The 13,758-nt window shown below is 37.2% G+C and overlaps 1 protein-coding gene across 1 annotated transcript in view; it reads left to right on the top strand.

Annotated features, from left to right (window-relative positions):
* Positions 1–13,758, top strand: part of LMBRD1 (LMBR1 domain containing 1) — a 68,798-nt gene that overhangs the window by 39,121 nt on the left and 15,919 nt on the right. The window contains exons 8-13 of the mRNA XM_058834724.1: positions 2,328–2,453; positions 4,859–5,011; positions 9,375–9,439; positions 9,880–9,982; positions 11,146–11,250; positions 12,468–12,617. Coding sequence (XP_058690707.1) covers positions 2,328–2,453; positions 4,859–5,011; positions 9,375–9,439; positions 9,880–9,982; positions 11,146–11,250; positions 12,468–12,617 — 702 coding nt within the window. The remainder of the gene's footprint in view (positions 1–2,327; positions 2,454–4,858; positions 5,012–9,374; positions 9,440–9,879; positions 9,983–11,145; positions 11,251–12,467; positions 12,618–13,758) is intronic.

Genomic DNA, 13,758 nt, shown 5'->3' with positions numbered 1-13,758 from the left:
AGACTGACCCCACCTGGCTGCGGCCTCCTTTCGGGCAGTTGTGGACAGGGATAAGGTCTCCCCTGAGTCTCCTTTTCTCCAGGCACTAAACACCGCCAGCTCCCTCAGATGCTCCTCACAGGACTTACTCTCTAGACCTTTCACCAGCCTTGTTGCCCTTCCCCAGACTTGCTCCAGCACTTCAACATCCTTACTAAACTGGAGGCCCAGAACTGGACACAGCACTCAAGGTGCAGCCTCACCAGTGCTGAGTACAGAGGGAGAATGTCACAAGCAGGCTGCCCTGGTCCTGCTGGCCACATTGTTGCTGACAGAGGCCAGGATGCCATTGGCCTTCTTGGCCACCTGGGCACATGCTGGCTGACATTCAGCTGGCTGTCCATCAGCACCCCCAGGCCCCTTTCCTGTGTGGCCACTGTCCAGTCACTGTGTCCCCAGCCTGTAGCACTGCAGGGGTTTGTTGTGGCCCAAGTGCAGCACCTGACACTTGGTCTTGTTGAACCTCATATCCTTGGATTGGGCCCATCCATGCAGCCTGTCCTGGTCCCACTGCAGACCCCTTCTACCTGCCAGTAGATGAACACCCCCCACCAGCTTGTCATCTGTAGATTTGCTAATGGTAGATTCAGTCCTCTCACCCAGATCATCAGTAAAAACATTGAACAGGACTGAGGACAACACAAATCCCTGAGGGACACCAGAAGCGACTGGATGCAGCACCATTCACCACCACTCTCTGGGCCCAGCCATCCAGCCAGTTCTTAATCCAGCAAAGCATGCTCAGGTCCAAGCTGTGGGCTGCTGACTTTTCCAAGAGAATGCTGTGGGATATGGTGTTTAAGGCTTTGCTGAACTCCAGGTAGACAATATCTGCAGCCTTATGTAGGTGGCAAAGCAGCTTAATACTCTCAAAGGAGATAGTCTAAAGGGAGAGCTGACACACATTTATAGACAGTTGTCAAGTCTAGGCTAAGTTATGACATATTCAAAAATATAATCAAAAAATGGACAGTGCCTTGCTCTGGGTTCAGTGCATGAGACTTCATTACATCAAAGTAGGTTTCTAAGCAGGTGAAATCATGTCTTGTGTGCAGAAAACTCATGCTATGACAGCATGTATGGTGACATTTTTAACACACTAGCGTTTGTGTTAAATCTGTTCTCAGTAGGAAATGTAAAACTGTGCTTGAAGGAGGGAATGGTATTTCTGTGAACATCTAGAAAACCGCTCTTCAAACTTTTGGAAGTATTTAAAAGACTTGTAGACATTGTCCTTAGGGACATAGTTTAGTGGTGGAGTTTTGCAGTCTTAGGTTGCTGGTTGAACTGGGTAATCTTAGAAGTCTTTTTGAGCTGAAACAATTCTCTGAAGTTAGCAAGTGTTCAGATATCAAAGGCTCTAGTGAAATTGTGTGTGTTAATTGCTGAGGGACAAAAGAATCTTCCTGCTGAGCTCTGCACCAAGAACAACATATCATCCACAATAAACAAATTACAAGCTTATGGCTAATGTCTCTAAACTGCCTGGAGAAACTTCTGATCTTGGCCTTGATCCATAAGAATGAAAGGATAACAGAGAGAAAGTAATGCCATTTTCTTGTTTACCTTGCCTCAAATATCTTTGTTAGTCAAAAGCTTACGGATCTTGCATTGGAAAAATCTGGTGTACTGTTGATGTAGAAGCTGGCAAAACACTTGGAATGACATAGAATTTATAATGAGGAATAAATTCCAACAAAATTTATGAATGTGAATGGGTATCTAAGTAGTCTTGGAATGTAACCAAGTTCAGTTTTTCACATAACTTTTGCTTCCTCTTTACTGCAGAATTTTGGTTTTAGTGAATTAGGTACTTTCAACCCAGTTTTATTTTATAAGCAACTTGAAGATTACTGGCTGCAAAGAAATTGTGTATACTTTGCTTCTAAAACTGCTAGTGTTCAATGTCTAGAAATTTCTGTATTGCGCAAAACGTTGATTTTGATCTAAAGTGGTAAAATTAAGTTTTCTGAAAGCTATGAGATTTACCAAAAAAAAGGGCTAGTGTGACAAATCATCAATGTGCTATGCTTATATGAAGTCTTAATACATGTCTGAGTGGTCATGAGATGCTTAAGTACCACTGGAGTGATGTGGGATGCTGGAATTTGCATAGCAGGTTTGTTTTGCTCAAAAGGAGAAAGGATTTGGTTGCCTTGGTAAGAGTATGTAGATGGGGTGAAAAAAACACCCAGTAGTGATACCTCACAGCTGCAACACTGAGCAGACTTACCAGATGAAAATATATAGCAGAAAATTTGAGCATATATGTTTCCTTTTTATTTAAGGCTTATGGTATGTCAGCTTTGCCTCTGAACTTGATAAAGGGAACTACCAGTGCATCTTATGAACGTTTAGAGAACACTGAAGATATTGAAGAAGTGGAACAACATTTACTGAGGATTAAATCAAAGGTAAGGTTTTAGTTGTTCTCACTTTCTTGATGACTTTTTTTTTCCTTGCTTACTAGGTCATGGTGTAGAGTCTTTGTTCCAGAAAAAATATTAAGTCAGAAATTAATAGCTTGCAGTTATTTGACTTACTTTGGAACACATGTGGTCACAAGGTAGCAGTGATTATATTCTTTGTCAGTCCTGCAGCAGTAGTTATTTCTGTCTAGTTAATAAGTGTTAACAAATGAAACTTCTCCAGGCCTGCTTGCATGGAAAAGATGCTTCGTAGATACTAACTTCACTTAGTCTGCTACCAGAAATGACATCCGATTTGATTACTTACTCAATGCAGTGTAGTTAACACTGGATACTTGGCACATAGAGCTGTCATGATTTGGATTCATCAAACTATTAATCATCTTTATGAATAAATAACAGCTCCAGATATTCATGTTTCCCAGTTAATGTACCTTGCTGTTATAAATATCTTTATGAAAAGCATACATATGGAAAGCTGTTCTGAGTCCTAAATATCCCTAGGATGTGAACACCATTTGTAAACCCATGGTGGTTTTGCAGCTAATGGGAATGCTGTGCCTCATATAAGCAAGACACTTTTAACAGTCTCTGAGTGCAAGCCAAAGAAGCGTAAGTTTTTTTTTGCATACAAGATGATAGGGGAAAATCTCCCACCTCTTTTTTTCAACCCATTTCAGATAATGGCTTGACCAGTGTTTTCACAGCCTTGTTTGGGAAAAGTGACATGGAGGTGCCTCACTTCCATCCTGGCAGTCCATCTGTGCTGTGTTGTGCTCTGTGATAGTAGACTTCAGAGATGTTGAAACAGTTCCAACAGTCTTCCCTTGACACTTGGCTTACCTCTAGACAGTGTGGGCACCTTCAGTGCTCTAGATATTTTGTTGAGTAAAGAAATCTAAAAAAGTAGTCTGTTTAAATTACCATGTTTTGGTTCTGCACGAAGTACTGCAGCACCAAAGTTATCCCATACTGAAATCAGTATGAGAAAAATGAGAAATCTGTGACTCATGGATCATTGCTTATTACAGAAGACCCTAGAAATGTTGGATTATCATAATTTGTATGTAACTGGTCTTACTGTTCAGTCTGGTTAAGCTATAGGTTCAAAAAGTAGAAAGTTCTTAATTTATGTTTATATTGTGCTATGACCTTTAGTGCGAACTAGTTTTTCTTGTTTTATGGATTCTGGTCAGGATTCTACCTCATTCTGTAATGGAAATCTTAGCTTTTCAGTTATATGTTCATTAAGTTGTGTCACTGAGAGTACTATACAGTAAAAATTAGAAGTATGGAGGTATGCAGCTGAGATCAAATATGTAGTCTGTAATTACTAGTACATCTGGAAGGTTTATTTCATTAGTCTTATATTATTAAAGCTTGATCTTGCAGATTGGGAGCTTGAAATGTTGTCAAAAAGTCCTTTTTAAGTCAGAGGTGCTATACGGGGTACAGTACACGTGTTCCTATTAAAAGTAGATTGTAATCTCCAATTTAAGTGCTGTGTGTGCCTATAATGTGATCATAGTCTTTTTGACAAATTAAATTTTTTTTAACTTCACCGGTATAAAGTGTTATATTATTTACAGGAAGAATCCTTTAAAATAAGAGGAAAATTAACAAGGATTTTCAAAACTTTAAAATATAGTTTTAGTGTATATCCTACTACAAAATAATATTTTTTCCAAGTATGGGTTCATAATATAAAAGTATCAATGTTAGAAACAACTTTGTTTGTTCAAATTTATTGGTTCAGCTACCTAATGCTCATTTTGTTGGTTTTGCTTATAGCAAATAACTGACATATGAGGATGTGCTACTCATTTTACAGCAGAGTGTAATTGTTCCTGCTCAGTGTTTCAAGGCTCAAAATTGAAATACATTTTTAAACATAATGATCTAAAAAACTATCTGGTACATTTAACTAATTCTTGGGGTGTTGCTACCTCTTATCTGACCTATGTTTCTTGCTCAAGAAACATAACAGTATCGAGTGGAATGTTGGAAAGAAAATAAGTGCCAAGCTGGGTATATAGGCTTAATCATGGAATTTAATGGAAGTGACCTGAAAATCAGCATGTTCAACTCTCCACACAAAATATGGACCTCTTCCAGGTTAGATCAGTTAGATCTAGCCACAGAGACTATCTACCCTGTTAAAGTTTTTCAACATTTTCATTGTGAAAAGTGGCTTCTGCCACATAAATAGGAATTCCTCTTATTGCAACTTGTGACTTTTGTACTTCATCCTCTTGATATTCATAGAAATTATACATGCATGAATTATATACTAGCAATTCTTTAGAGTTGTTGTAAATAATTTAAGTAGCTATTGAGTCTATTTTCTTGATTTAGTGACTCTTGATCTTCTGCCCTCTTTTTGTAACCAGTGCAGAGATGGTCGTCCTCTGTCATCGAGGGATAGACGGACTTTACAACAGCTAGAAGAGAGATTAAGGACACTTCGAAGGAGAGAGAGGCATCTGGAGTCTATTGAGAAAAGCTGGTGGACAAAGTTCTGTGAAGCTATTCGACCTCTGAAGGTAAAACTTCTCACTTTTGATACTTAAATTGAAATAACTTCCAATTTCCTTTTTCCCACATAAATCACAGGTCAAGTTTACTACCTTGAATATCAACTGCTTTTTTTATTTTTTTTAAATTTACTCCAGTACTGCACAATGATATCCCTAAAGTGAATTGTGACCTGTTAGAAAACCTTTTACTTTGTCTTAGCTCTGATTTAGATTAAAAATTAAGAAATCCTAGTTGATCTACTGTAGTGCTACTGCCATAGAAAATCTGAATATCTTACTTTTTTATCAAACATATGAAAATGAGAAGATAAGGAAGAATTCTATAGCTGTCAGTTAGCTTAGGTTAATCTAAATTACATGTATCCAGCAGAAATGAGAGACACTTTGATAATATATGCATTTGGAACAAGAGTCTTGCCAAGGAATTACTTGATAAATAGCAAGCTAGCTGAATAGAACTTAATGTCATGGAACTTAACCAATGCAAAAGAGATGGTTACTAGGGCAAAGCTTTTATCTTGGTCTCTTTGATCTTAGGACTTTGATTTTCAGTAGATACCTGGTTTTGAAAACTAGTACTTTTATGAACAGTATTGCCGTATGAAGTATTTCTTGCCAACTAGATGTAGGAAGAAATTTCAGCATTACTTTCAACTGTAGGCTGCTTTTGGGAAAGCTGGGGAGAGGGGGGGGTGGGTTGTAAACAATTTCTTCTGTCAATGCTGCTGTTAATGCTGAGTGCTGAAGGCTATGGGCTGAAATTGCAGCTGAACAAAAGCTTTCAGTGTGCAATTCTTGGAGGAGTTATCTTGCTATGATACATTACAAATACAGACTGAGCTCTTTCATTGAAAGGACAAATATCCCTAACTATTCATGTTAACAGTTTGGAGGCTTCCTTTTGATTTAAAAAATAGTACAGCTTGTATATTAAGTATTAAGCTTCTGTAACTTTGCACATAAAGCTCAAATTTGAGAAGTATGTTTGCCATATATTTTGTCTCTGGGACTTTTACAGTTCATTGTGTTCTCACAGGAAAGCATACAATATTATTAGCTACTCACAGCTTATCACCTACAGTTGGATCGTATTCCAGTGTCTCCTTGTTTTTGTGGTTTGAAAGCTTTGTATTCTCTCAGTAACTGTGACAGTCACTGAGTTGTTGACTCATGAATCACAGACTAAAGCAGAGTTGCAGGTGGATAATTTTTCCTGACAGATTTTTCTTATGGTGTGGTTGTGCTATGAAGCATGTCAGAACTTGTTTACTTTGACTAGAGCTGTCCTGTGAAGGTGGTAATGTCTATCACTTAATTACATGTTAACTCTTACAGAGCTGTTTTACTGTTGCTTGAAGAGCATTTGGGATGTCTTTGCAGGTATATAACTGTCAGTTGTTCAATTGGGCTTTAAGAAAAGGTGAAAATCTGTTCAATATCTATACATAGTACTTTTATTCAATGTAGAAGCGCAGAAAATCTTGGAGCTTTGCTTATGGTTTTACAACATTTTCACCTTCAGTGCCTTCAGTTTTGATGTTACTGTTCAAATATGTGGCTGCTTCTCAGACCTCAAGAGAAATTCCATTTCTTGTGAAGCAAGTACTAGATAGAGAATAGTTTTTCTGCTTTGTATTTCGGATGGTCAGTTTATGGGATTTGCAGACTCTTATTGGGGCTAACAGAATAACATGTTCAAGAATTACACTTAATCTTCAAAGTCTTTTACAGTGTTAGCTTAGTGTCTGCATTCAAACTTCTGTAAACTACTGTCTTTGTATTGTGTCCTCAAGTGTTCTTGCTTTAATTGTTTTATTACTGCTAGGTATCTATTAGCATGGGATTTGTTGTTAAAGGCAAAACTGAAAAGTAGAAAGCCTCACTTGACAATTGTTTTACTCAAAGCTAACTCAAAGGTGAAGCTGTTAGTTTGTCAATTCAGTCAAAAGCTGCACATCTTAAGATCCCAGGGAACTGAGTATTGGCCAACATGGGGTTGTTGAGTAATGTTGAATTAGTCTAATTTCTTTCTACAAAATGTAACATTTCCTGCTTCTCTTCTTTTTATTTCTTCCACTTTCATCTGATAATCAACAACAGGAGAAATGTTGTATACTATATGAGTTTATAAAAAAAAAAATTAGGGAAAACTAACTCCAGAGCACATAGCTATGTTTGTTCAATGTGTGAACAAGACTATAGGACATGAAACATGGAAGTCTGCTCAACGATAATCAATTGGCAGTATTGCATCTGTATTTTCATGGTGTTCTTCTCAGCCAGTGGGAAAAAACTGGAGATACCTCAGGTAGTATAAGAAAATCAAGTACTGTTTTGAGATCTGCATGAACAGAGACCCCACTCTTTCTTTCTAAGGCTCAACTACTTTTGTCCTGGCTCTGGAGTGGCACAGAAGGGAATAGGGTGTTACCATTAGTCCATAACACCTCTACTCTGCTGTTGCTTCCTCTTCACACTGTTTCTGTTCCAGTGTGAGTGGACTCCATGAATTGTAGTTCCTGTCAGAGGAACATGTGGGATCTCTGTAGGCTGTGGCTTCCTTTAGGAAATATCCTCTTGTTCTGATGTGTGATTCTCTATAGGCTAAGTGTGGTTATCTGCTCTGGCATAGTCCTCTGGAGTACAGGGTCCTCAAGGTCAGGCTGAGGTAGAAATGTCTGCTCCGTTCTCTGGAGTATCATCTCTTTTGCTGAGCTTGGTGCCTGTCTACAGGGTGAATATTAACAACTATTGGAAGTTATTTTTGAGGCTTTTTAAACAATTACCAACTGTTTGTGGATCATTTCTGCTCTGAGTAAATTAAGTCTGAAATTCCATGGTTATCTTAGTAACACTTCAGAACTATTCACAGATGAAACAGCTTAGCTTGACTGATCTGGGAGTGGGGATAGGAGGCAAACTCCTAACACTAACATTTCTAAATGTTAGGTGTCACTTCAGAAGACAGGCGAGGAGATACAAATACGTGTCTAGTGGCCATAGCTGGCAGAAGGTAGTGAAGAATTATGAGATTCAGACTCTTGGCCTCAATTGTTTTTGAATGTCTATTTCTTGTACAGTTAATACCTAGGAGGAGTTTGCTGTGGAGAGGTAAAATTTTGGTACATTTAATTATGGGGAAATGCAATACTTAATGCTTACCTTGATACTGATCTCTAAAGCTATATCTTATAAGACCTACATAATTTGAGTTGTTTTATAAGTGATGTTATAATATTGTGTTAGAGTTTGCAGATGGAAGTTTATTTTCAGAATTTAATGAACAGTAATAGTATTGTATCTGAGTGTCATTAATGAGCAGCTGTAATAAAGTTCCTAACCTTTTTGTGGTGGTTGTGTGCCAAGTTTTGAGGCTAATAAAAAAAACTGTGGAACTCTCTCATTCATGTGAGAGACCATGCATTGTGTTCCTGCATAAAGAATTTTGAAATTACTCTGTCTAGGTCTCAAGTCTAGCAATCTGAAAATGTTTGGGGAAATTAAGTATGCTTATCTGATTGTATTCCATGAGTAGAGTTTCTAGGAAAACACAGTGAAACTCTTGGAACTGTAACTGGATGGGTTTCCTATCTGTGCTCTCTCCTGTGTATCATCCCCTCAACTCCCCAGGGAAAAGATTGTGAGGGAGAAAACCTGTCAGAAGGAGGGAGAATAGTTTCCTGAACTAGCTGATGACCCAGGAAAGACAATAGATGTTCTGGCTGGGGCAGCTTGGAGAATCAGTTCCTGGCTCAAGTGCTGTATTTGGTAGGCATAATAAAAACACTTTTCTGTGTTTAAATGAGGACATGGCATTTGGGCTTGGTTGAGTTTTTCATCACTCCCAAGTGACTTGGTCATTGTACATTTCAGAATGGTGCTACAGGAAGGAGCTTTTACTTAGGAAGGGTGAGATGTTCCTTGTAAGCTGTGCACAGATTGCCTTCTGTTGAAGGTGAGCACACAGGTGGGGTGATCAAGGCACTATTCTCTAATCAATTAAATCTAAATGTGTATACATAGTTAAGGAAGGCTTTCTACATAATATAGCAAGTACAGGTTGTGAGTTCTGCTGAATGCTATGTTCATTAAATGTAATGTGTCATCTCTTTTCTTAATGTCACTTTTGACATCGGGGTAGATTTGTGTATTACACTAGAGCATGTGATGTACTTGACAAACTATGTTTAACAGGGTAAAATCTTTGTGAGTGGTTCCCTTAAGTATTTACCAAAAAGTTAATGTTTCAGGTGTTTTTAAGCTCTGAAGTGCTCCAAGATTAGCTTGCTATTGAAACAAAGGCAAGTATTCACTTCTTGCATCAACTGCAAACACTTTCAGTTAAATTGTTTTAAATTTTTATTTGTAGATTGTGTGGGGAGTATTCTTCATCATCGTGGCATTGCTCTTCACTGTCTCTCTGTTCTTGTCAAAGTAAGTACATTTCAGCATTTTTCTTGACCATTTGAACTACCTAGTTTCTTCTCTAATATAAAAATTGGTGTGGTTTGAGTAAGCTCCCTTCTTTTCAATGTTACGTCTCTGTCAGTAGAGCTGCACTTCTCATTATAATAGTACATATTGAAATGGAGCAAAATGTACCAAAATAAACTGAAGAAAGAACATGTTTCAGGCAGAAAACAGTTCTGATTCAGCAGAGAAGTTAAGCATATATGTTCAGGAAGTCTTTCACAGAACAAGTGCAGTGAGTGTGGTAAAGCAAAGTATGTATCTATAGATGCTAGACAGCTGTCACTCTCTGGGATTAGTTCAGCTTTTTGGTTTTTTTTCTTTTGAGCTGCTCTTTTAAATTAAACTAAGGATAAGGGTCTGGGAGAACCACAGTACTTACACAGTTTTTGTAATTCCTGCAGTTTGGACAAAGCTCTGCATTCGGCTGGCTTCGACTCAGGATTTATAATTCTAGGAACTAATCTAACCAATCCATTGAATATGCTGTTACCAGTTCTTCAAAGAGTAAGTAAAGAAATGGTGATATACATATGTAAAAATGCTCTTCTGTTTTCTTCTAAACTTTTTCCCAGTTCATTGATTGAATTCATAATGAATTCCCCTAATTCATTAAAACATTTTCTAGATGTGTGTTCAGTAAAAGCAAGGCATTTCTATATTAATCTTTAGTTATTAATTACTGATATTAAAATCTTGGGTGAATGGAATCTAGTTTGGACAAGGAATGTGGTGCTTGAAAGTGATTTTGATGTGATGAGAATACAGTGGGAAGAGAGAATGACAGCAGTTGTAGTTGCTACTCTGCACAGAATAAAAGCAACTTTGTCCCATGTTCTACATGCATTCTAGTTGGTGTACTGGATAGCTTAGGCCTTTTTAGTGAAGTAAACTCAATTTTTCACTTTTTAATATATTGCACATTGAAAACTGTGCTTTATAACATACATTTGGTATGTTATAGTAAGGTACTAGTCTTGGAAGCAAATCCAGTTTAAAAACATACATCATTTAACTACAGAGCAGTTGGAAGGCAACAAGTACACATACAAATTTGAGTTTGTCATGAGTGAACTGAGAAAAAGAAAAGCTTTAATTAGCTAGTGCTTTATTCCTCCCTAGCTGATTCCTATATTCCCCCCCACCTTATTACTATATTCTTGGTATAATGAGTCAGCACAATGCATTGCTTCCTCATGGCTTTTAAAACTATTGAATATGGAAGCTTGTACTTCACTGAGAAAAGCAGTGTTCAGCAGCAATATTGTCTCAAGCTTTTATTAATGTAAATGTAAAAATCAATTTTTGTATATAAATATGATCAGAAAAATAGTAACAAATATACAGTCCTGAAATAATTGTTGCCACTGTGGACTTGTCATTCTGTGGGCATATTTAAAATAATTATTTCTTAGCCTAAAATATATATAACACTTCAAAATTAAAGCATGTCTTAAGTTAATAAAAAGGCTTGGTGCTTTCACCATCTAATTGTCTAAGCTCTATTAGCAGCAAGTTATGTTAGCTATATTTGGAGTCAGCTATGTAAAACTTTAAAATAGGATTCTTGATTACCTCAGATATAAGCTATAGAAGTAGAAACTACTTAGTTTTGAGTGGGAGAACAGCTTTTTTCCTTGTCTTTTTAACTGCTTGTGTTGTTGTTTTAGGTTTTTCCACTTGATTATATTCTTATCACAACCATTGTCATGTACTTTATCTTCACTTCAATGGCAGGGATTCGAAACATGGGAATATGGTTCTTCTGGACAAGGGTAAATATAACTTAAGAGTTTTGTTTCTAATACTCATATATTTAAAAAATATGTGCTTTTGAATGTATTTTTTCATTGCTTTATAAATACAGGATGTTGCTAATAGCAATGTCTGTATACCTAATGAGCGTTAAAAGCCTATTGTACAATTTGCACTGCTTTTGGAAGGTGTTTCATTTTATCAACTTATCAGACTGTCAAGTCATCAAACTGGTGTTTTAATTTGAGCAATTGAGTCAGCTGACTCCTTTGAGTGTCTAATCAGTGTCCCTTTGGCTTCTGACTTCTCTAAGTTAAAGCCATATGATTGGTATATTTGAACTACTCGTCAACTTTATGGTCAAAATCTATAACGTGGCATGTAGTCAGGTTCTTGAATTACCAGCTGTGTGACAAGCATGTTTAGCTTCGTAAGAGAAAATGGTGCAGTGGTGGTAGGGCTATCTAAATATTATGCAAATAATGTGTTATTGTACACAAGCAGCTTTGTATCCAATAACATGACATGCCTTTCTCTGGTACTTGGTTAAATATTTCCCTGCTGATGTGCCTACTTCCCTTTGAAATTGTCACCTTGTCATGTGGTGACACTTCAAAATTGTGAACAGTGACCATCAGTCTTTGCAGTGAGTTGTGAGATTAGTTGTTGGTCATGGTGCTGTCATTTTCCCTTCAGCTGCCAACTTTTTTACCCTAACATGATACTCAGGTTGAGGGGAATTAGTGTAGAGGTGTCTACAGGGCAACAAGGAAGGATTATGTTGTCCCCTGCAATGTTAAATGGACAAGATGCCACCGTATCCATTTTACTCAGCCTGGGAATGCTCTCTCATGGCTCCATCCTCTGTTTCTAGATCTGATGAGGGGTATATGGATAGATGACGCCACACTTTGACCAAAGGACAGAATATTCTTTGATAAAACAATACACAGGGTTTTATAGGTCACAGGCAATTTAAATCGTGCTACTAAATGCTAGTGTATTTTGTGTCATTAATACAAATAGAACTTAATTTGGTTAAATAGCTGTGCTTTGAAATTTGGGAAAATACACCTGAAAACCTGGTTTGAACCAGTGGACTGAAATTACCAGAAGGTAATTTTAGCAACCTCCTACTTCTGGCAGTAGAATTAAAACTTATTTTAACTAAAGAGTTTTTTGAATGCTTTCAAAAAAAGAGAAATATTTCATTGTGTTAATTTTTTTCTGGTTTTAGCTTTATAAAATCAGACGAGGAAAAACTCGACCTCAAGCACTCTTATTTCTCTGTATGATACTTCTGTTGATAGTTCTTCATACAAGCTACATGATTTACAGTCTTGCCCCACAGTATGTAATGTATGGAAGTCAGAAATACCTGGTACAGGTGAGATGCATTTCTTTGTGTTTAAATTTTATTTTCTGCATTAAAAATGTACTGGTTATAGAAACTTTGGAAGTCACACATTTTCAGATTTTGAAGAGACTTTGGTAGGCAGTTTTTTTTAAAAATACTTTCTGGTCTCTTGGTAATACATAAGCCAGAAGCTGATTGCACTATATATTAAGCAGCTTAATTTCTAGATCATCTGAAGACTTTGTGAAACTGAGGTTTGTTTTACTCCTTCTGGTAAAACAGTTGTTTGCTTCCACTGGATTAGGTGCTGGCCTGCTTAGGCTGCTGAATGACTATGTTGAGGATTATTTTGAATTTGTAAGGCTGTGTACAGAATGAAATCAGTATTGTTCCACAGTTGATGATTTTTATGTGCATATTTATGAGGAATGACAGAGGTTACTTGGTATAGTAGAAAATAATCTGAGTGGAGCTAAGCGTGTGCAGATGAATCACATTTCAGGCACTTTGGACTGTTGAACTTGATGAAATTCCATGCAGTTCTTGCACTGTGAAATCTTCTACAGAACTAAGCAGTTAAAATTTACTCTGCTTTTGTTATTGCAGTTTTGTGTATTTCAAGGTTTTGATTTTTTTAAGTCTTTAATCTTCTGTACCTTAAGAATTAATTTATTGTATTACATCTTGGTTTGAGTGGCAGCCTGCATATTTATGGGGAAGTTCAAAGTTACATATCAGAAGCATCTTGAAAGGTTTCATGGATGGCTGTTTATTAAGGTCTGGTATCTTACAGGGGTATTCTTCATTAGATCTGATCTTGCAAATGTAGGTGACTAACCAGGTCATGAACTGGTTGCTTATTCAGGTGCAGTGAAGTCAAGATCCCTTGGTGTGCTGTTTGATGTTTGAGTTTCACAAAGACGAAACAGTTGAGCTGGAGTGGTCAAAAGAAAGGAATTAAATGAGATTTAAGTGATTGGATGCTTCTTTGAGTTTTTGGAATATCTCTGTAGTTCTCTAGGAGGATGTTCCTGTGGGAGCAGAGCACACCTGCTTTACAAACTGAATGCCTGCCGGCTTCCTTCAACTGCAACTATTTAGTAAATTTTGTAACTTATTTGTATCAATTCCCTTAAACAGTGGATACAGAATACTTGGGGTGAGAGTATTG

This window comes from Poecile atricapillus, chromosome 3 (assembly GCF_030490865.1).
Source record: "Poecile atricapillus isolate bPoeAtr1 chromosome 3, bPoeAtr1.hap1, whole genome shotgun sequence".
Lineage (NCBI taxonomy): Eukaryota > Metazoa > Chordata > Aves > Passeriformes > Paridae > Poecile > Poecile atricapillus.
This window is presented reverse-complemented; position numbering and strand designations above follow the sequence as displayed.